Source organism: Sceloporus undulatus, chromosome 5 (assembly GCF_019175285.1).
Source record: "Sceloporus undulatus isolate JIND9_A2432 ecotype Alabama chromosome 5, SceUnd_v1.1, whole genome shotgun sequence".
Taxonomy (NCBI): domain Eukaryota; kingdom Metazoa; phylum Chordata; class Lepidosauria; order Squamata; family Phrynosomatidae; genus Sceloporus; species Sceloporus undulatus.
Window position 1 is genome coordinate 30,346,126 of NC_056526.1, and position 22,585 is coordinate 30,368,710.

At 39.6% G+C, this 22,585-nt stretch overlaps 1 protein-coding gene across 2 annotated transcripts; it reads left to right on the plus strand.

The window, feature by feature from the left end:
* Positions 1 to 4,789: 4,789 nt before the first annotated feature.
* On the plus strand, positions 4,790 to 19,839 carry FBXO7 (F-box protein 7). Of its 2 annotated transcripts, none has more exons than XM_042466643.1 (9): positions 4,790 to 5,127; positions 8,685 to 8,982; positions 9,445 to 9,672; positions 11,799 to 11,940; positions 14,914 to 14,997; positions 15,766 to 15,858; positions 18,150 to 18,326; positions 18,609 to 18,646; positions 19,134 to 19,839. In XM_042466643.1, exons 1-9 carry the CDS (start codon positions 4,994 to 4,996, stop codon positions 19,524 to 19,526), a joined length of 1,587 nt encoding a protein of 528 aa, XP_042322577.1. In that variant the 5' UTR covers positions 4,790 to 4,993; the 3' UTR covers positions 19,527 to 19,839. The 2 variants fall into 2 exon arrangements, with proteins under 2 accessions (XP_042322577.1, XP_042322578.1); XM_042466644.1 differs by having other exon boundaries at positions 15,769 to 15,858.
* The last annotated feature ends 2,746 nt before the right edge of the window (positions 19,840 to 22,585 follow it).

The following is a 22,585-nucleotide window of genomic DNA, read 5'->3' on the forward strand; positions in this document are numbered from 1 at the left end:
AGCAAAATACTGTGCACACATACAAGATTAAAAACCCAGCTCACTTCACATGAATGTGCTGTTGCATAAACTTTGTCAATGAATGGGGAGCAGGGAAAGACTTGAAAGCATAGCAAATGTTTCCCTTACCACATATCTTTATGACAATGCATAAAGTGTCAAAGCAATCCATCATGTGGAGAATGGGGTACAATACAGAACCACCAACAAAAATGGCAATAGCTAAGGCAACCAGAGCGTCACCAATTGGGTCAGCAGAGCAGACTTGGCTCTCAATAAATTTTCTTCTATGTGTGCAATATTTTGATTACTGTAAATACAATTCTAACATGTAATAACAAAATCAGAAGAGCACTTTTCCATTTGCAAAACACACAGTTATTTCAGAAATACAGAAAAAGTTTTGGAAACACTTTTAAATATGTTAAAAGAAACACTTTTATATTCATTAAAAGAAACACTTTTACATATGTTAGATAACAAGTCCTCATCCAAGTTTCTTTTCAATCAATTTTTGTTATGCATTCAAAAGCTACAAAACCCTTCTTAAATAAATTTCATATAATCTCAAACTAGTTTAAAACTATGTGCTGATTTATTAAAATAGCTGGTAAATTAACATCTTAATTTTAGTAATTAAAATTAATAAACCAAATACTTTCTTAATGTTCTCATAACAGATATATAAGGACAAGCCGTTTTAAAACTCATAGGCAAACACCACAAGGCAGACTAGGTTACACTTAAACTCACTGAATTAAACAGTTCATTCATGACTTAAATATTATCAATTTTAGTGGGTCAATGGGTCTACCTATACTGAATCCAATCCATTAACCAATAGGGAGGTTGAAGACTGCTATGCGAGATTAAGATTAGCATGAAGAATTATACCCACGGGGAGGCACTAAACATTTGTAACAGCCTTTCAGAAGAAATAAGAACTCAAATAGTTTTCATCACTTACCTATCAAGATTTGCAGTGCTCTCAATTTCAGATGGCACAACACAAAGGAAGACTTTCCCAAGCAAGAGCATTTACTGTAAAGCATGGGAACTCAGCATCCTAACATACTAAACCAAAGCAAACAAGTTTTTCTTTTTAAAAAATGTTCTCATTTTTGTATGGCACAGAACAACCAATAAGGAAAATATCTTGAAATAGCCAACCAGAAATGAGGGTATCACTCCTCACTATTTTAAGTCCAAGCACCTAAACTCCAGGTGGACATGTTCTTAGCGAAACTGAAAAGCAAAGAAGTAGAATATGACCATCATTCTTTCAGGACAATGCCAATGTCTTGAATATGCAAAAGCATGAGAAATTTTTCAGGGAAAGCATGATGCCAGAAACTTTATTGAGAGCCAAGTCTGCTCAGGTGACCCATTTGGTTATGCTCTGGTTGTCTTAGCTTTGGGCATTTTTGCTGGTAGTTCTGTGTTGCTTCCCATTCCGCACATGCTGGATTGCTTTGACACTTTATGCATTGTAATACAGATACATGGTAAGGGAAGTATTTGCCAAGCTTTCAAATCTTTCCCTGCTCACCATTTTTGACAAGGTTTATGCAACAGTACATTCATATGCAGTGAGGCAAAGAATTGCCAGACATTAGTGCACTAGACAGTGAAATGAGTTAACCTTTCTAGAACATTGCCATGCAAACTGGCAAAATGTCTTTCTCTACTTACAGGCGAGATAAAGAAAACTTTTTTACCAGACCACTTTGCAGAACACATTAATATTGAAGGACAGCAAGATGTACATGAGTTATTTACAAAGTGCATATAGGAAAATGTCATTAATCTTCTTATGAGAAAGGTCCGAGGTAGACACCAGGAAGAGGTAATTGCCTCAGGCAATAGACCAGGGGCATCATGCAGGGACAGCAAATTGTCAGTTTAACTTGGTGTTACTTTATTTCTATGCTAGGAATAGGAAGGAGTAACTTGTGAGAGTTTCTGCCTCATAAGTCAAAATACTCGAGTGGTTTTAAGTCATATGTTTTCAGCTAAAGGTCAACATCCTGACCAATAATAAGTGATTGCCAACTAACAATATGAAGGCAACATCTAACTTATTCACAGTTCCATAAGAAAAGGAGTAGTGAAAATACAATTCCAGATATGTCTACTCATATGAAAGTTAGAATCAGTGGAAGACTGTAGGATGGAGCCACAGCAGTTAAAGTGGTGTCAAACTGCATTATTTCTACAGTGTAGATGTTGTTGTTGTTGTTAACTGCTCTTGCGTCAGTCTCAACGCATGGCGACCCTGGTGAAGAGACATCTCCAAGACCATCTGTCCTCCGCTGCTCTGCCCAGCTTCTGCAAACTCATACTTGTGATGTCTTTATTAGACTCCATCCATCTAGCATGTGGCCTTCCTCTCTTTCTACTTCCCTCCACTTTTCCTAGCATTATTGTCTTTTCCAATGAGTCCTTCTTTCTCATGATGTGTCCAAAGTACGACAGCCTTAGTTTGGTCATCTTGGCTTCCAGGGAGATTTCTGGCTTGATCTGTTCTAGGACCCATTTGTGTGTCCTTGTGGCTGTCCATGGGATCTTCAGCACTCTTCTCTAGCACATTTCAAATGAACTGATTTTCTTCCTGACTTGTTTCTTAACTGTCCAGCTCTCACATCCATACATGGTAACAGGGAATACAATGGCTTGCATGATTCTAACTTTTGTGTTCAGCTGTATATCTTTGCATTTTAGGGTCTGTTCTAGTTCTTTCATAGCTGCCCTCTCCATTCTTAATCTTCTTCCGATTTCCTGGCTGCAGTCCCTGTTCCTATCAATGTTTGATCCCAGGTATGAGAACTCTTTTACTATTCCTATTTCCTCACTGTCTAGTTCGAATTTAAGTTCTCCGTGGTCATTACTTTTGTTTTCTTTATGTTTAACAATAAGACACTGTAAAATAATAAGCAGCTTTCTGCTCCTGTGTCTCTGGTATAATATTCTCCCTCTTTCTTTACACAACTCTCACAATTTGCTGTACCTTAATATTTTAAATATTCTGACAGTTTCAGAGGGAAATTTTTATCATCACTATAATATTTACATTTATTACATCTAAATTTTGGTTCCTGGTGTGGGAATATATTTCCAGTTTGAAATTAACATTGAGGATGATTCTGTCACAGAAATGTTACCATAATGCCAACTAATTGTCTACTTAATAGAGAAAGCAAGCATAGATATTTCTTTTAAAACACCAGACACTTTAAAAACATTTGCGTCATACGAGGCACGATGCATGCTATAGGATGTATTTGATGTTATATGATGTATGATGTTGTTGTTTTGATATGGATGGTATACTGTATTTTAAATTGTTCAATAAACTTTATACACTTTATTTAAAAAACTTCAGCGTTTTGCAAAGGATGATTTTTCAGGGCTTTCTTATTTTGGCTAAACAGCTTCTGATGGATAGGATTAAGACTTTAATGGTTGGTATGTAGTGTAAGTTTTGTTTTTCCTGGACGTGTATGTTTGTGTGTGTGTGTGTGTGTGTGTGTGTGTGTGTATGTATATATACTGGTGGTTCTCAAGGCTGTAATTTCAATGCAAAATTACAGAAGTAGGCGCATGCATTTACCCTTTGAAAACAGCTCTTTCGAAATCTAGTTCTCACAAAGGTCTTGCAGAGATGCCTGGGATATTCTCACAATCTTTGCTGAGATTCTGTTGTTAATAGTTTTCTGAAGGTTTTATGGTGTTTTTAAATGATAAACGTAAATGACGCATCCCCCGCCACCGTCTGTTCTCTTCGCTGCTTCTCCTCAGAACCAGAAAATTGTGCATCAGAAGAAAGGCCGCATCCGCACTCATGCCGCTTTACTCGCTCAACACTATGGAATCCTGGGATTTGTAGTTTTGTGACGCATTTAGCCTTCTCTGCCAGAAACTACAAATCCTAGGAATCCAAAGGATGGAGCCATGACTTTTAAAGTGGTGTCAAACTGCTTGAATACGCTCTTATCAAGTTAGTATACTGCTTTTACTGCTATTATTATTATTATTATTATTATTATGTTTATTATGTTTATTATTTTTATTTATACCCGCCTTCCTCCCAGTAACAGGGACTCAAGGCGGCTGACAAAAACCTAAAACAGCCCAACAGTTAAAAACACTACAATCGATACAAGCAATTAAAAACATTACAATAATTAAAAGTTTTAAATGCAACTCCTCCTGTTGCATTCTGGGGTTTGTAGTTCGGTGAGGCCTAAGAGCTCTCTCTGGCTGGATATTCCTCCTTAAACGTAGCTGCCCCAGTGCTAGGGAATCCTGGGAATTATAGTTTATGGCGGCGCCAGAGCTCTCTCTGACAGAGAACGCCTCACAAAAACACCGTTAAAAGTCCTCGTTCTTTTCCGGATTCGTTCGGCCGCTCGGAGGAACTTATTTGCATAAAAGGGGGCGTGGAGAAGGCGGAGGAGAAGGCGGGGCTCGGCTGGCAAACGGGGCGGGCCGAATGTATTTGCATAAAATGGGGCGGGAAAGAGGAGGCTGGGCGGGGCTGACGAGCGAGAGGGGGCGGGTTGGAATACATTTGCATAAAAGGGGCGGAGAGAAGGGCGCGGCTGACAAGCGAGAGGGGGCGTGGCTGAATATAATTGCGTAAAAGGAGTTGTTGAGGAGGAGGTGCAGCGTGGCTCAATAGCGAGAGGGGCGGGGCCGGGCAGAATATTTGCATAAAAGAGGAGGAGAGAGGGCGTGGCGTAGATGACGTAAGCCGCGGGGATGGATGGGGGATGGAGGCGGTGCTTCGTTCTCCTCCTCCTCGCCAACCAAAACCAATAATAACAACAACGGCGGCCGGCCGGAAGACCCTGGCGCGAGTCGCGGCCATTTCCGCCTCCTCCTCCTCCTCCGCTGAGGGAGGAAGAGGGGTGTCAGTGTGCGCTCTTCTCTTTGACTGAAGTGAGCGAAGGGTCGCGAGAGCGTTGCCGCCGCCGCCGCCGCCGCCGCCGCCATGAAGCTCCGAGTGCGGCTGGGGAAGCGAACGGCTCAGCTGGAGCTGCCTGAGGAGGAGGAGGAGCAGGAGCCAACGCTGGGGGAACTGCGCGCGTATCTCTGCCAGGAGCTCCTTCCCGCCTGGGGATACAGGTAACAACAACTCCTGCAAGTGGAGGGCTCTCCTCCATCCCGGCCTTGCTGTCCAGGAGCAGTTCCAGAATGCCCTCCATTTTGAGCATGGGCTTTATTTGGGAATGCTCTACGTTTTACCTTTTGCTTGGATATCCACAATTCCATAGCAAAGAGCCAGGGCAGTTAAAGCGGTGCCAGACCGGGTTATTTCTCCAGTGTGGATGCAGCCTTGGTCTGCTTCCTCAGATGCATGGAGCGAACAGACTGCATAAACAGCCACAGAAGTGCAAAACTTGTGGATATGTTGTTGATGAAGTTCAGTTTTAGCTGCGGTCATTGAGGGACAAAGGCAGGAGGAAAGAGCCATACCCACAAGTTCTGTGTTTGCATGGCTATCCCTACAGACAGGTTAAAGGCCCTTCCTGGGCACTAGGACACTCCATGTATAGACTCATAGGATTGGAAGCAGCCTCAGGGGCCACTCAGTCCAACCAGGGAACACACAACCAAAGCTCTCCTGACAGATGGCTTTCCAGTCTGCTTAAAAATCTCCCAAACAAACAAACAGAGGTATCTTATTCCACTGTCAACCAGCTCTCAGCCTCAGGAAGTGTTTCCTAATGTTCAGGTGAGGAAGTAGACCAAAAGTCTACAAAAGCTTGTGCCACAATTTCTTTTGCACAGTTTGTCTCACAGGTGCTACCAGATCCCATTGCATAGGGATGCAGTGGCTCAAGTGGTTAAGATGCTGACTGTCGATTGCAAGATTGGCAGTTTGAGGCCTGGGTGCTGCATGTTGGGGTGCGCTTCCATCACTAGTCCCAGCTTCTGCCAAGCTAGCAGTTCAAAAGCATGCAAATGCAAATAGATAGGTACCACTTCTCGGTGTTTGTTGGAGTCATGTTGGCCACATGACCACCTGAGCAGTTCTTGCAGAACACTGGCTCTTCAGCTCCTCCTCCTGCAGTTGGTTACGGCTAGACATTCCTGTCAAGGGACTACTTTTACCTTTTTAGCTACGTTTCAGACTAACCCCACTGTGTCTCTGAGTCCACAGTGTTGAGTGAGAAATGGGGCACGATTCCTCTGTGCTGCTTGCTCTTTTGTATTTGTGTAGCCCGCTTATACCCTGTTCACAAACCAAGACTGGCTATCAGGTGTCTTAGGACTAGTTAAATTTTAGAGCAAATGTACATTGTTGAGGTGAGTTGAGTATGAAGGATCTCTTGTTATCGTGATGGCACCTGGAGTACTGACTTTGTTGGGTATGTGAGAGGGTAGAGAATTATTGATTTCCTCCAAACCTCTGTTTATCAGAGCTGTGTATAGGGATGGCTGTAGAAATGGGTTTTCAAAAAAGTCTTGCCATACGCTCCAGTGCATGAAAACACTTGATGGTGCAAAACATTGAAGAAAAGAGGGTAAATGTTTGTGCACCAATAATGTTCAGTGTTGCTATATCTGACTGAACATTATGTGCAATTATCAGATTTCTGGATCTTTTACAGACCTCTTTGAACGGAAGTATTCAAAAGCCCTGGCTTTTTCAGCAAATATTCAAGACACAAAATTAGAGTGTTCCTATTCCTACTGAAGGGTAACACTCACTGAGCAACCTTGGGTCATAGCAACTGACAGGATTGTTGTGAGAATAAAGTGAGTGCACCAGCTTCAGTTTCTTGGAAGGAAAATGGGATATGAATGACATCTCTTTGTCACACATTCCTGTGACTTGGGAACAGAGCAGAGAGAGAAGAACGATAAAAATTTTAATCTGGTGACTCAACAGCAGATTGTGTAACACTTTACATGGTCTTAAATAGATTGAATTTAGTTTCAAACCCTGTGCAGTTCAGATTCCATTATACAAATGAGAAGAAATCTTGAGGACTACTAGCTTTCTGAAATCTTTTAAATGCATTCTTAAGAGACAGTAGCAGTAAGCCTGATTCAGTTTATGAGAAGAAGTAAAGAACTGAATCCAACTGATCTTCATTGCACTCACTCCAAAATAAGTCTGTATGGAGTTAACTGGAACAATTGTAAGATAATCTGTATACCTTTCCACCAAATGAAGGCCTCTTACAGACTGCCAAAATAAAGCTGCTTCGGGTCTCTTTGGAGGTATGCTATTTAAATGGTGCATGGGTCCTAAGAGTCTGGAGGGCGCGCCAAAGCCACACTCCATTCCTAAGCACTGGAGTGCAGCTTTGGTGCAGCTTCCGGATTCTTAGGATGCATGCATCATTTAAACAGCATATCTCCAAAGAGACTTGAAGCAGCTTTATTTTGGCTGACTGTAGCAGGCCGAGGTAATGTTATTTGATTCCCATGTTAACTAAAGAAACTTAACATTATATTAGCCTTGCTAGAAATGATTTCCTTCTCATCCACTGAATCAGGAGATGAGGGGAAAAAGGCACCTCTCCTAATCTTTTGGTTAGAGAGGGCTTTATAGAGCTGATAAACTTGGACTTTAATAATAATACTCATAATACATAAAGAAAGCCATAAATTATTTATGGCTTCCTTTTTAGTATTTTGTAATTCATAATTTAGTTACTAATACACAAAATTATGAATCTATTTCAGTTACATTCTGCATTGATCTCACTTCTGTATCCACATAGCTAGAGTAGACAGATGTAACAGTCCAAATTCCCATGTTGTGTTTAGCAAGTGATCTCATGTTTATCCTCCTTTCTCCTTCACTTCTGACAGTAGGAGAATGAAAGTTTCTGTTTCCTTTTTGAACAGGCCACAAGTATGGTTTACAAATGACTGGCTGAACTGTAATAACCCCTAAAGTGGACAAGAGTGAGGCAGAAATGAATCTGTGGCTTTCCATGATGCAGAAATAATCTGCTTTGACACCACTTTAGTTTCCATGGCTCAGTGCTGTAGAATTCTGAGAATGGTAGCTTATTGTGTCACTAGACCTCTCTGAAAGAGAAAGCTAATGTCTCAGAAAACTACAATTCCCAGGATTCTGTAGCATTGAGCCATGGTGGTTAAAGTGGTGTCAAACTGGATCATTTCTGCAGTGGGAATTCAGCCTTAGATAAAAGCTTGAACTGGGCCAATGTCTCTCTATCTGAGGTAGTTAACTCAGAATTCCTGTATTTAAATTTGTGCAGCCATGTTTTGGAAGTCATGTAAAATGTTTCTATGTGTGTGCTTGCAATTGGCTTAAATTATTTTAATATACACTGGAGAAAATGAAATGACTTCTTGGGATTACTCTAGTGTTTATACAGTGCATACGCGGGTTCACTTCTGCGGTTTTCAGCATACGCTGAAGCTGCAGGACAATCTAGTGAATGGTGTATGCGCTGCATGCACACGGCCCATTATTTTCAATGGGGCACGAGCATACGCGATTTCCCCCTTATGCGGGGTGGTGGTGGTCCGGAACGGATCCTCTGCATAAGGGAAGGGACAACTGTACAATGCTTTCTTCTTGCAGTGTGTAGACATACAGTTGCACATGTACATATATCACTTAAGATTGCTAATGAAGCGAATGCCTCAATACAGTCATGTTCCCTGTATTGTTAACTTTGTTTTCCCTGCAGCTCTGAAACCAAGTTTGCAATTACCTTGAACAACAGAGACTCATTGGCTGGAGACCAGGACACCCTAGCATCATTTGGGATTGTTTCAGGAGACTTGATACGTTTGATATTAGAAGATGGTGCAGCACTCAGATTATCTCCACCTTCCTCATCATCCCTTACTCCATCACAGAGTAATCATGAGCCATCTGCTGCAGCTACATTTCACAGCCAACCCAGTGATGAAGATAATGAATTACATAATGGACACATAGCAGACTGTAAAATCCAGAGTGATGAGGAAATGAGTGACAATATGGTAAGGCCTTAAGAAATGAAGACTCTTTTGCTACATTTTGTGACTATCAAATACTGTGCCTGATGTTGAAAGAACTGAAAAGAATATCCGAGCTGTTTTAAGCCCCTTCAAAAGCCACTTTTCCTCACTATTTTTTAAATGTTTTCATTGTTGTTTTTTCTAGATCACTTTGCACAAATTGATATCAATGTTTCCATCTTTTTGTGGATTTTTCAGGCTATGTGGCCGTGTTCTGGAAGAGTTTATTCCTGATGTTTTGCCCAGCATTTGTGGCTGGCATCTTCAGAGAATGAAGATCTGAAGATGCCAGCCACAATGCTGGCAAAACATCAGGAATAAACTCTTCCAGAACACGGCCACATAATCCGAAAAACTCACAAAAAGCTATGGATGTTGGCCGTAAAAGCCTTTGACTTCACAATCTTTGAATGCTCTCTTGTTTCTCTTGCTATCCCTTTCAAGGCAGGATCCAGTCAAGAGTTCACTTCAGAGATGGCTTCAGATGACTTTGACCTCCAAGAAGCTGCAGGTTCATATCCTTCAGAGCCAATGCTTTGCTGTGAAGCTACAGATGGGCAAGTGCCGCATTCACTTCAGACTCTCTACCACTCTGCAGAGTGCACCAGTGCCAATGATGCTTTGATAGTTTCAATCCACCTTATAATGATGGAGACAGGATATGTACCGCAAGTAAGGAAGATACAAAATAACACTCCTTCATCCAGCTTTCTATAAAAGTAAACAGGAATTTCAAACATCTTTGTTAGGTGATTTTTCTTGACCTGGTACAGAGGTACTTATGTCTGAAATCTGTTTTTTTTTTTTTTTTTTTTTTTTGGTTTAAGCTAAAGTAAAACAATGGAACTTGGATTTTATGATTCTATGGATAAGTGTTGACTTAACTGTATTTTCACTGATTTATTGAATCTATTCAGGTTGGAACTAACAATTGGATTTGGGTTTCCTTTTTGTTTGTTATTAACTGCCCTTGAGTTAGTTTTGACCCATGGTGACCCTGTGGATGAGACATCTCCAAGACTCCCTGTCCTCCACTGCTCTTAGTTCCTGCAAACCCATACCCATGACCTTCCTAATAGAGTCCATCTATCATCTTGCGGCCTTCCTCTCTTTCTGCTTCCCTCCACCTTTCCTAGCATTATTATTTTGTCCAGTGAGACGTGCCTTCTCTTGATGTGTCTGAAGTAATTGCAGCCTAAATTTTATCATCTTGGTTTCCAGGGAGATTTCTGTCTTGATCTGCTCTATGACCCATTTGTTTATCTTTTTGGCTGTCCACGGGATCCTTAGCACTCTTCTCCAGCACCACATCTCAAATGAATTGATTTTCTTCCTGTCCTCTTTCTTAACTGTCCAGCTCTCACATCTGTCCAGCATGCAAATAATTATTTACAAATTACAAGCCACTCTCATTCACATAGATGTTCTGTCTTTTCTGTTATTTTGAGCAATTCCTTTGAGTACAATTTGTAAGCCGCTCTGATAGCCTTTTGGCTGAAGAGCGGGGTATAAGTAAATAATAATAATAATACACAAGTATACTGATGCAAAACATAATCTCATTATCACAGTTTGTAAACCCTTTTTTAGATAATGTGTTGTCTCTTTGATGTGAATGAACCACAGTTGTTACTGTGTTTGATTTGCATGACTGTGACTGTAACACAGAATTAAAGAGAGAGTGGGAAAAAGGAATCCATGCTCATCAGATTGGCTCCTGTGTTATAAATAAAAGTTTTGGAGGAAGGCAGCTATAAGGATGCATTATAGTCTTTGACTGTAAGGAACAATGATATGGATAGTGGGAAAGGAAAATGACATACAAAATGCTTACATTGGTTTTCTTGTTCGTTCACTGGGAAGAAGAAGCTTTAGAAAAATCTGGTCTGATCAGTTTGGCCAGCTTGACTTGGCGGAACAAGTTGGCAGAGCTTTAGAAGACTCCCCCAAGCTCCACTTCAGGAGTAAAATAAAATTTAGTCATGAGTGAAGTATCTTTCAGACATTAATGGCATATCTCCTCCACATTTTTTTCTCTAAAGGACATGGAGATATTAAAAAACACTAGTGAAATGAGAAATACAGGTTGAGTCTCCCTCATCTCAAATGCTTGGGACTTTTGGATTTTGAAATACCTGGATTTGCATATATGTACATAATGAGGTAGCTTGGAGATGGGACCGGAGAATAAACACAATATTAATTTATGTTTCATATGCACCTTATATACATAGCCTGGAGGTAATTTTATGCAATATTTTAAATAATTTTGTTCATAGAATGAAGTTTGTTTACATTAAGTTTTGGTTTTTGGAATATTTCATATTTTGGAATTCCAGATAAGGGAGACTCAATCTGTACTGTTTTTTTTTTTTTGTTTTGTTTGTTTTTGGTTGATGGGTCTTACTGAGATTTTTCATACAATGGTTTGGATTAAAAAAATCAGTTCAATATTATATTTATTTGAAATAATCAGCAACTGGTATTTACTTAAAAGTAATATAGGAGGTAATTTAACCCTTTAAAAACATTAAGGATTAAACACAAAGGGTACTGTTTAAAATTTGCATGCTTCTTCTCCAGTACACCATAATCTCTGAAGTATAAGGCAATATAAACTCTTTTGCATTTATGCCCCTGAATATCAAGCATCCCACACATTATCAGCCATCAATATTTGTTGTATTTGAAGCGTGCCAAATAAAGGTTTCTGGTCATTCTCCGATTTCTGGTCAGATCCATTGTTGGAGAACAGGTGCAGGGACTGGCTTGTTAATAGCTTCTTTCCCTATTCCTAGGGTACAGAAGCAAAGGCATCATCAATGCCTGAGAAGTGGAGAAACAAAGGTGTTTATAAGCTGCTGTATACTCATCCACTGTGTGAAAATGGCTTTGCAGTCCTTACATGTGTGCCTTTGGGAGATCTTATTGTCGTTAATGGTAAGGGTGTTCTCCAATTTCTCTAGTTGAAAACTAACTTGTGTTTGTCACCCTTTCCCTTCCATATTTCTTCAGTTTTACCAGAAATGATGAAATGAGTACAGTTGTCCCTCAATATTCGCTAGGGTTAGGGGAACAGGACCCCCGTGAATATGGAAAAACTGCAAATTTACCTGAGAGGACACCTCTCTAGGAATCTCTAGGTCCTCTGGTGCAACTCTGTGGTCAATGTCCAACATACACTGACCATAGAAAGGCACTGGAGTGGCTACAAATGGTCTTTCAGTACAACTTTTAGTTAAAGTTGACCACAGAGTTGCACTGGAGGACCTAGACAGTCCTAGAGAGAACATATTAATGAAATCCGTGAATAATCAAATCTGCAAATATCAAAGCCACAAATATGGAGGGATGACTGTATTTGTATGGTGCAGTGTTGGTACCTATGAACTATCAAGCTAAGGGGACTGCATAAGCCTTCAAGCAGAGATCTCCCCCCCCGTGTCGTCACTGCGTGTGTGTGTGTGTGTGTGCGTGTGTGCAAGACTACACCAGGTGACACCCAGAGGAGGGTTGACATCTGTTTGGCCTTCCTCCCCATTTCCAGCTGCTCTGGCACCAAGTGTCTTCAAGGAAAAAACCAGGGACAGGGGAGGAGGAGAAGAAAGCATGTGCCCTTGCTGGCTGCTCTGTCCTGGGCCTTTTCCTTGGAAAGGAAGCTTGAGATGGAGGAGGAGCAGCACATGTGCATGTCCCCTTGCTAGCTGCTTCATCCTGGGCTTCCTCTCTAGGGAAAAAGCCCAGAATAGAGAAGGAGCAGGAGGAAAGAACGTGTGCCCTTGCGGACTGCTTCATCCTGCGGTTTTTCCCTAGAGAGGAATCCCAGGACGGAGCAATCTGCAAGAGCACATGTGCACTGCTCTTCTGTCCTGGGCTTCAGGACAGAGCAGTTTGCAAAGGCGCATGTGCGCTCCACCTCCTCTGGCCATGGGCCTCTGGCCATGAGGAAGTCCGGGATGGAGGAGAAGTGTGCATGTGCCCTTGCAGGTTGCTCCAGCCTGGAGGGGGAGGAGGATGTGAGTGCACTGCGGCAAAGCCTGAAGAGCCAGTGTGCCGCCGCCAACCCCAAGCAGCCCCCTTGCACCGGGCGACATCCAGCATGGGGACACCACTGTCTCCCCCCTGCATCTGTGAATTAAGCAAATTCAGTTCTTATTAATTGGATGGGGGGAATCTTCCTTAATAATTCTAAAACTTCCTTTTATTTCTGTTTCTCAAGATTGAAAATATACTTGTGCATATATGTGGTCTTTAAAAAAAATTGTTGTGTTAATACCTCGTTTTATCTTGCAAAAAGACTACTGGTAGTTTCTTTCCAGCAATGTGTTTGTTTAGCAATGCAACAAGTTATCCCTCTTAGGGATAACTTGTTCAGAGTTCAATATTTGGAGTACCAAGCAGCACACAAAGAAATAAATAGTACATGTGACTTCTCACTCAACATTTATTCTTTCTGAAAATTAAATTATACCACTTAATCTCCCCTAAAGCAGCAAGCATTCCTGAAGTTGTTTGCTATCCATTCCTCAACATCAGATGCACTCTTTTCATTAAAGACCATACAAATCCTAAACACATTCTCCCAAGTGAGTAAGTAGGTCATTAAAATGAGCTTCCAGAGTGTTAAGCTTCAGACAATACTGAATATGACTTCCAGAAAATGAATCTAATAGAACTCTTGATGTTATTGTATCTGCATTGATTACCACAGTTAAAGGTGCTAGCCCTTCTTAGATTATACTTTAAGGGTCTTTAAGTCAATTCATGGAATAAAATAGTTTAAATACAAATGTATTGTACATGGAATAGAAAGTTGGTACTGTACTTTGATTAGTTACTCTTTTTTTCTGTTAATGGATTCTCCTGTGTTATTTTAGACGTATTTCTATAAATAATTATTTTATAATAGGTGGGTTTTGTATAGGCATTGCTTCTTTGTATCAATTTCAGTTGGCACAAACAACTTCAAGCAAGTGTCTATTTTCTACAGAAGGTTAGAGAACTGGATTGGATCCCCACAGAACCTTTTGATAGTCATACCATGGCTATGACTGCTAAAATTTAGCAATAGAATCATAGAGTTGGAAGATACCACAAGGGCCATCCAGTCCAACCACCTGCCGTGCAGGAAATCACAATCAAAGCATCCCTGACAGATGGCCATCCAGCCTCTGTTTAAAGACCTCTAAAGAAGGAGACTCCACTACACTCCGAGGGAGTTTGTTCCACTGTCGAACAGCCCTCGCTGTCAGGAAGTTCCTCCTAATGTTGAGGTGGAATCTCTTTTCCTGTAGCTTGCATCCACTGAATAAAAATGAACCATGTCCTGAGACAGCATTGGAAATTCTGATATGAAACCAGTTCACAAATGTATTTAAAATGAAAAAAGAGAAAAGAAAGAAATGGCAGAGTCATGGAGCTGGAAGGTAATGCATGGGTCATGTAGTCCAGTCTCCTACCTCAAGGATCCAAGTTGATACATGTACAACTTTGGGATTTACTTTTTTAAAAAATCGTTGGATAAAAATTATCTCTCTGTGTTAATGAACATAGAGATATCTTTACAGTGGGCTCTTGGTATCTGCTGGGGCCCAGTTCCAGCCCCCCCCCCCCCATGGTGGTGGTTAAGTTGCTACAGTCAACACTAAAATTTGGCAAGAACTACAACTGTTTTTTTTTTGTGAGGAGGAGCTATGGTAAAAGATGTGGGGGTGCTAAAGTGAAAAGAAAAAATGGAAATGAGTATGACTTAAAGACAGGGGGAAATGCAGTCAAGCAGAGAATTAGAAGAGTTAAGATGAGAATTTGGAGAGCTGGAGGAAAAAATAACAAATAAGCAGGAGCGACATGGTATAGAATGTGGACTGTTATCAAGAATAATAAGAGATTTTTTTTGTCTATTATATTTTCCAGCAATGTTAAAGATTTCTAATGACATCAAAAGTGTGAAGAGGCTGCAGCTTCTGCCAGCATCCTTCATTTGCTTTCAGGATTCAGGTAGCTAATATGATCTAGTCTGATCCAAAGATGATTGCCAGTGAGAAATAGCAAGGGGCTACTGTAGAATTAGCATAAAATCGATTTTGATAATGAATAGTGCGATTGGGCAAATTTGTAGAGCCTGCCCCAACAGAAGCCATTAGATATTTACCAGTTTTGTAACAGTGGTTCTCCCCAGGTCTTGAAATGATGAAAGATCACATTTGCTACTGTTATAAAGTACTATTTTTATAGTATTGCTCACCGTAAAAGTAGCCCCCTTTGAGAGAGCCTTATTCAAAAGCTGAAAAATATAAAGATAGATTAGTAATAAGCAGTGAAAATCTATGTAATGTATGGGCAGGGTAGCAGCCAAGAGGCTTTGTGCAAGTAGAGCCCTTGAAGAAGTGGTGGTCAGGCTAAGACTGCTGGTGATAATCCTGATCCTTTCTAAGCCCTCTTCACAGGTTTCCGAATGCTGAAGAAGGCATCTGTTAATATTGTCTTAAAGGAATCTTCTAGCTGTATTATTTGTTCTTCCCTCACATGAAAACCCCCCAAATGTCTCTTTGTATTTAAATGCTATTCTATTTAGATTTGTTAATAATCGCCCAAAGACTAGCAGCCCATGCTGACTTCCACTGATCTGTATAAACATAATTATTGTGGCACATTTTTAATCTGAATAAAAAAACAACTTTTTTATCAATTACTTGAAGATGATTTGTTCTTTAAAGTAATTGTTTGAATTGTTTACAAATGTAAAGCTTTTTTTTCTTCCTAAAGCAGATGTTATAGGGGTGTATAAAGATCTTCAGAAGCTGTCTCGTCTCTTTAAAGATCGGCTGGTTTACCCTCTTCTGGCTGCTGCCCGGCAAGGTAAGACAAGAGTTAGAAAAAGTGCATTGTGGATCCTTTGTAAAAAGTGTTTCTTACACAGTGGTTTAAGCAACTTTATGAGTTCCTAATTGTGACAGCAGTTTTTAGACATCTCATTTACTCTTTCACTTATTAAATGCAAAGTTTTATCAGATCTGGTACTGAGCCAGTGTTGAGAACTTTTAGGTTTTAATTAAAATGAAAGCCAGTATCTATTCCTGATATGCACAGTTACCTGCTCTCTGATACTGCCTAGGCCCATAGTATATTGAAGACCTGTAGTTGTACATATGGGCACATGGATAGACTTTAGCGGATGGGATATATCACGTCAGCCCCATCCTCTAAAATCTAAAAATGTCTAGATGGGCACATAAAACACTCTAGCAATCCAGTTTACACAGAAAGCATGGTAGCTAGCCTTCATGCTAGGTTGCATTCTAATTCTCGTAAGTAAATGCATTTCTTCCCCTTAAGTATAGTGTTGGTTGTAGCTGTGACTTACAAAATGGAATAAATGCCAGTTTCTAATTTAGGAAAGGCTAATAAAATAGATAAAAATCAGAAACCTCTTTTGAAGTCCTGTAAGATTCATTTAAGGGGCAAAGACCTCTACTGTTACTGAGCCCTCTGGAGAGGCTGTTTCCTATGTGGCTTGACAATATAGCAAGCATTAAAATGCTAGCTTTGATCTTTTTCTCTTCTTTTCTTTTTTCATTTCTGTTTTTCCAGGCTAAGGGAAAACAACACACTGCTTCATATTAAACATGACTAATGTCATTGTCTAAGCTCTTGAGTTTGTTTCCAAGTTAAGGAAGTTGAAGCTTTGGTTGTGTGAACCTTAGCATATATTTCAGTGGGCATGATGGAGTCAGTAGTTAGTTGACAACCATTTATATTGCCACCTTCTCCCAGAATGGTTTGGTCTTTCTAGTGGTCAAATTACTGTAATGGGAACATTCGAAGATGGGATTATCCTTCTCTTCCTCTGCCCTGTTTCCTATGTGAGTGATGGTATAGAATTCAATGTGAAATTCTATGTTGCAATTAATGTTAAATTTTGTAGAACGTATGGAGTTCCTTATCCAGGCTGTAGAAATTCTAACACTAAATCTGATATACATGAGAGAATTATTAAAAGAAACACATCTGTAGTAACAATGGGGACACCTTCACGCTGGTTCCGGTTAGCTTCCCCCTCTCTGGCAGCAGTGGCCGGCTGGCCAGAAATTGGTTTTTAATGTAATTTTAATGGTAATTGTGATTATTATTTACTGTGTTTTATTTGTATTATGCTGTGCACCGCCCTGATCATGGGAAGGGCGGTATAAAAATAATTTTTTTATTATTTTTATTATTAAAATGCTTAACTACTGGTCCTCTAAAGGAGGGTCAGCTTGTTCTCCATAGGTGGGATGTTTTATCAAAATGTGCAGTTCACAAGTGGTGATGTTCCATGTGATATTATACTTCTTTGGCTCTTCTCATATTTGACACACATTCAGATGTAAATCATCCCAATGATGGTATCAGAAGCACCTTAATTTCATAAATGGCAGAAGTCTCTTTAGGCTTCTAACCATCACTAGTATTAGAATATGCTCTGTCATCCTTCTACCAAAAATTTAAATGAAATCCATTGGCGGGGATAGGTATAACCTGAATGTAGTAGTCTCCTTAGATTTCAAAATGTCTTATGTGGTTTCTTCTATGCTCCATTGTGGCTTAATGTTCTTAGAACCACTATGTTTTTGAAAAAAGGAAAGAGGCCTGGGTTAAGGTATTTCCAGCCTTTTGCTGAGAAATAAATTGAGGACTAAGTATTGCATTCCCTCTGTACATAAACAACTAAATCAAAACGTTACCATATCCATTTTCTGTATCTCCATATTTTACCTCATCTAGTTTGAGGTACAAGTTAAGTATTCAATAACCAGAAATTCAGAATATTCTAAAATCCACATGGGTGGCTAAGTGACACTTTTGCTTTCTGATGGTTCAGACTATGTATATGAGGAATATATGAAACATAAATGAATTTCATGTTTAGACTTGAGTCCCATTCCTAAAATATCTCATTATGTATATGAATATACAGTATTCCATAATAATAATAATAATAATAATAATAATAATAATAATAATAATATCTGAAATCCAAAACACTTCTTCTCCCAAGCATTTTGAATAAGAGATATTCAACCTGTAATGATAAAGTGCATTATAAAACAAATAGTCAAATTATTGTAGCATTGTGGATAATTCTTTTCTCCCCCTTTATATCCTCTTAGCTTTGAACCTACCTGATGTGTTTGGATTGGTGGTCCTTCCACTGGAGCTGAAACTCCGAATTTTCCGTCTCTTGGATGTCCGCTCGCTTCTCTCTTTATCTGCTGTTTGCCATGACCTCTATGCAGCTTCAAATGACCAGCTATTGTGGAGATTCATATATCTGCGTGATTTTAGAGGTGACCATGCATTTTCTTGTTGCTTAGAGTTGAAAAGAGGTTTGATTCCAAACATTGCCTTAAGCAATCTGGCTAGCTTTAATTCTCTCTTAAGAAATCCAGCAGCAGCACTGAACACCAGGGGACAATCACCAGACAGTCTTTTGGGGAAGGCCTTTGGCAGTTATTTTTGTGATGGTCTTGTGAACAGCACAGACCTTCTGCATTGTTTATCTTTCCTGGATGTACAGAAATACAATTTTAGATTGCTATATCATACTGAATTCTGATGCTTCTTTGTAGATCCTGTTGCCAGGTCTCGTGACACAGACTGGAAGGAGGTAGGTGTCTGCCTTTGTACTTCTTTTCTAGTCACTGCCTTCCTTTAAAGAAAAAGGAAGAAGCAGAGGTGTACAAACTAAGTTCTAAGCTAATGGAAGCTCCAATTGATAGAGGAGCCACTCTCTTTTCCTTCTAATGTTAAAGAAATATTAAGCACAACAGTATTCTTAATGCCACTCTTTCAACTTTAGAATTTAGAACCAAGCACAGCTGAATAATGGTCTGAAATTCTAGGTGTCCAGTAAAAATGCTGTATTAAAATAAGAACTGTGGCTGAAGAGGGACCAGCCTAGTTAGACATTTTTCCTTTAAATGATGAAGTTATTCAAATGACACTGCTTTTGAGACTATTGTGTTGAGGAGTCTGCCCCTTCAGCAGTCCTAGAACATGGTGCATTCATCACCAGGATGTTCTAGGCAACTTTTTTTGTGGAATATTGAACCACTTTAGGCTTCAGGCTAAGCTTTTTCATTTCTTTCTTGCAGCTGTACAAGAAAAAATTGAAGCAGAAGAGGGATGCCCTGAGGTGGAGACACATGATGTTTTTACCCCCTCCTCCCCTTCCCCTTCCCCTTCATCCCAACCCACTGTATCCTAATCCTTTTCCACCTAACTGTCTGTACCCCCCAATTATCATTGGTGGTGAAATTGATGAAAGGCCTACACCTCCTTTCATTAGTGACCCAATCCACTCCCTGTTTCCTGCTTCTACAGAGTTTCTTCCAAGTGAATATCCTCCTCTTGGGTCACACTTTGATACATATCCTTCTTTCAGGCCACACTTTGATACATTTGGGTCATTTCAAGATCCCAATCCCACACTCCCAGGAAGAGCCAGTCGGGGACGCCCAATTGATAGTCGTCGTGCATTCATATGATTGCTCCTGTGGCCTGCAGTGTTTTAATCTCCCCATTCCTGGGCTTGCTTTGAAACTGTACAATACTTCAGCTATAGGTTTTTTGATGACTGACTGTTTTAACTATAGCAGTGCATATGTACTCTGTATTCTGATTCCAAGGACTTGGGCCCAAAAATTTCAGTGCAAACAAGCAGTGCTGCCTCACTGGAGATACTTTTTGAAGGATCTGTGTAGGACACTATTCTTTCCACTTCCATCTGCAAATTGCTTCTTAGAAAGCATAAGATGGTTGGCCTTTGCTGCCTCAAATAAACAGCACTTTAAACACGAACATTTGCATTTGTCTGGATTGCCTTATTCATTAAGTGTGCCTTTAAAATGTCTGCAGTTGTGTGTTTTCCACTTAATAATTGGCCTTATTAAATATCTGTTTCATGAGAACTTTCTCTTTTGTGCAATATCTGATATACAGAAAGCCCAAGCCTGAGAGGTATCTGATTTGATTCATTTTCAAATGTATTCTGCAACAAGAAGTTTTTTCCCCTTCATTTTATTACTTGAAAAGCAATTTTGGTTTCGGGACTTCATTGCACAAAGAATACAGATCTAAAATGTTTTTTGTTACACTTGAATGAATAAAACACTGAGCAGTTCATCCTACGAACAGTTGAATAAGAACATGCTACAAAGCAACCCAGATCCCAGTCATGAGCAAGAATGCCAGAAGGTACGACAATAAGATATTGTCTTCTAATCCTTGCAGGTATCAGGAGAAAGCTTTAAGTACGTTATAAAATAAAACCACACCTACTGTACGATCAAATAAGATGAGAACTGTGTTGTTGTGATGGATATGAGTAAATCAGTGTCTTTGTTTTTACCAGCTTTGCTTATGTTCCTTTACATCAGAGTAAAGATTCCTAGTTGTCATGTATTCTATAGTTATATGCATGATTGATAATCATGCCTGTATAATATTTGGGAAATAATACACAAAATATTCTACAGTCAATAAACAATTGTGTTTCAGAACAAGACTTAATAGAAAATATCTACTTAATGAAACATCCACACAAATATAGTTTCCGGAGATATATGGTTAAATCAAAGATTGTATCTCTCTTCAGTTTTGTTGTACTATCTGGTGATGAAGAATTAAATTACCCATTTCTGCATAACTTTCTCAGTCCAGTATTTTCAGCCCCACTGAAAGTTTTTAATAACCATTTGATCCAGTTACATTGATTTCAGTAAGCCAATTTAGTCTCTATTTGATCCAATCACATTGGTTTCGATAAGCCAATTTAGCCTCTATTTCAAATAACTTGGGATGAATTTGGTTATAATTGAAGGCTACATATAACTGTGCTATACGAAGAAAATGGGGAAAACATTATTACTGCTGTGCTCCAAACAATAACCTCTGAGGTGTGTATATCAAAATGTCTACCAGCTCTTAAATGTGTGAATTAAGGATGAGATTTGAAGTAATGCTGCAGCATGTAATATTGACATATATTATTGCTTGCTTGATTGTTCATTAGATCTGCTCATGGAAACTCATTGTTTCTAGATGGCACAAATACTAAAGTTGCAACATGAAACTTGACAAAGTGTTTTTCTCTCTCAGAAGTTGTCCTTAATATTTAGTTCTATCCACTTGGAATGCCATCTCCCTCTTTTCTTATTGTCCTCCACTTCAAGCATTGTAGTCTTTTCTAGTGAGTCCTTTCTTCTCATGATATTGCCAAAATATGACAACCTCAGTTTAGTTATCTTTGCTTCCAGGGAGAGTTTGGGCTTGATCTGCTCAAGGACGCATCCATTGGTATTTTTAGTAATACAGTACACGGTATTCTCAGAACTATTCTCCAGCATCACATCTCAAATGAATTGATTTCCCCCCCCCCCCAATCACCTTCACTGTCCTGCTTTCACAACCATACATAGAAATACAATGGCATTGATAATCCTAACATTAGTGTTTAATGATACAGCTTTACACTTCAGGATTATATGCTAAATAAAGTGGTATAACCAACCTAAATTATGATTTGTGTCCAAAACACTTTGCAGAAATAATCCCGTTTGAGACTTCTTTAACTGTCCTGGCTTAGTGCTAGGGAATCCTGGGAATTGTAGTTTATTGTGGCACCAGAGCCCTCTGTCACACAAAACTACTGTACCCAGAATTCCCTAACACTGAGTCAGGGCAGTTAAACTAGTCTCAAACTTGATTATTTCTGCAGTGTGTTTTGGACCAGTGGAACCATGTCTTAAGGTATTCTCAAAATAGGTCTGAATTGGGGATTTATTTTGATGTGATGCTGAAGATCCCTTCTCAACTGTCATAAGAGACTTACAGGAAGCATGCTGGCATATTTCCATTCTGCTGCCATAAAGGTATTTGGGGTCCTTTTCAACAACCTGTACTGGTCTAGTCAACCTTTTTGATGGCAAAAAAGGCAACTGGAGGGGGGATATATTTACTGTACTATTGCACTCCTATGGAAAGGGCTATAATTTTATCCCTGTGAGGTAGGTTAAACTAAGACTGACTTGCTAGAGCTTGCATTTGAACATGGGTCTCAATGTTTCTAATTACTATAGATTTTGATGTATTACTGTGAAAATCTATACTAATAGTTGATAGAAAACTAAGTTTGTTAATATTTGAAACTGTATTCCTACAACTGTTGAAACAATATCTCTTATCAGCTCAGGCAAGGATGTAGAACTGTTATATTGCTATCCTGTGTGATATGTGCAAAACTGGAGTAAAAACAAATGGCTTCATTGGAAAGACTTTTAAAAAAGCTAAAATCCATAGACCAGTGATGGCTTTAGTTGTGTTTAGACATTGCCCAGTATAATGTGCATTGGGTGCCATACTCTGCAGGGTACCTGCAAATAGCACCAGAACAGAATATGTGAGCCTGTTTATTTGTTGCTGGGAGAGGGAGAGCTGCAGGAGAAAGTCAAGTTCAGAGTTAAAACATGTTAAACAAAAAAACCAACATCTTTCAGTACTGAGCAAGCATAAACTACTCTCACAACATACAGGGGTCAGAAGGCAG

Coding starts and splice junctions, on each gene's coding strand:
- FBXO7 (XM_042466643.1), top strand. CDS start 4,994: ATGAAGCTCCGAGTGCGGCTGGGGAAGCGAACGGCTCAGCTGGAGCTG. Junction 9,673..11,798: donor AGACAGGATATGTACCGCAA/GTAAGGAAGATA, acceptor CCCTATTCCTAG/GGTACAGAAGCAAAGGCATC. Junction 15,859..18,149: donor TCTGGCTGCTGCCCGGCAAG/GTAAGACAAGAG, acceptor ATATCCTCTTAG/CTTTGAACCTACCTGATGTG.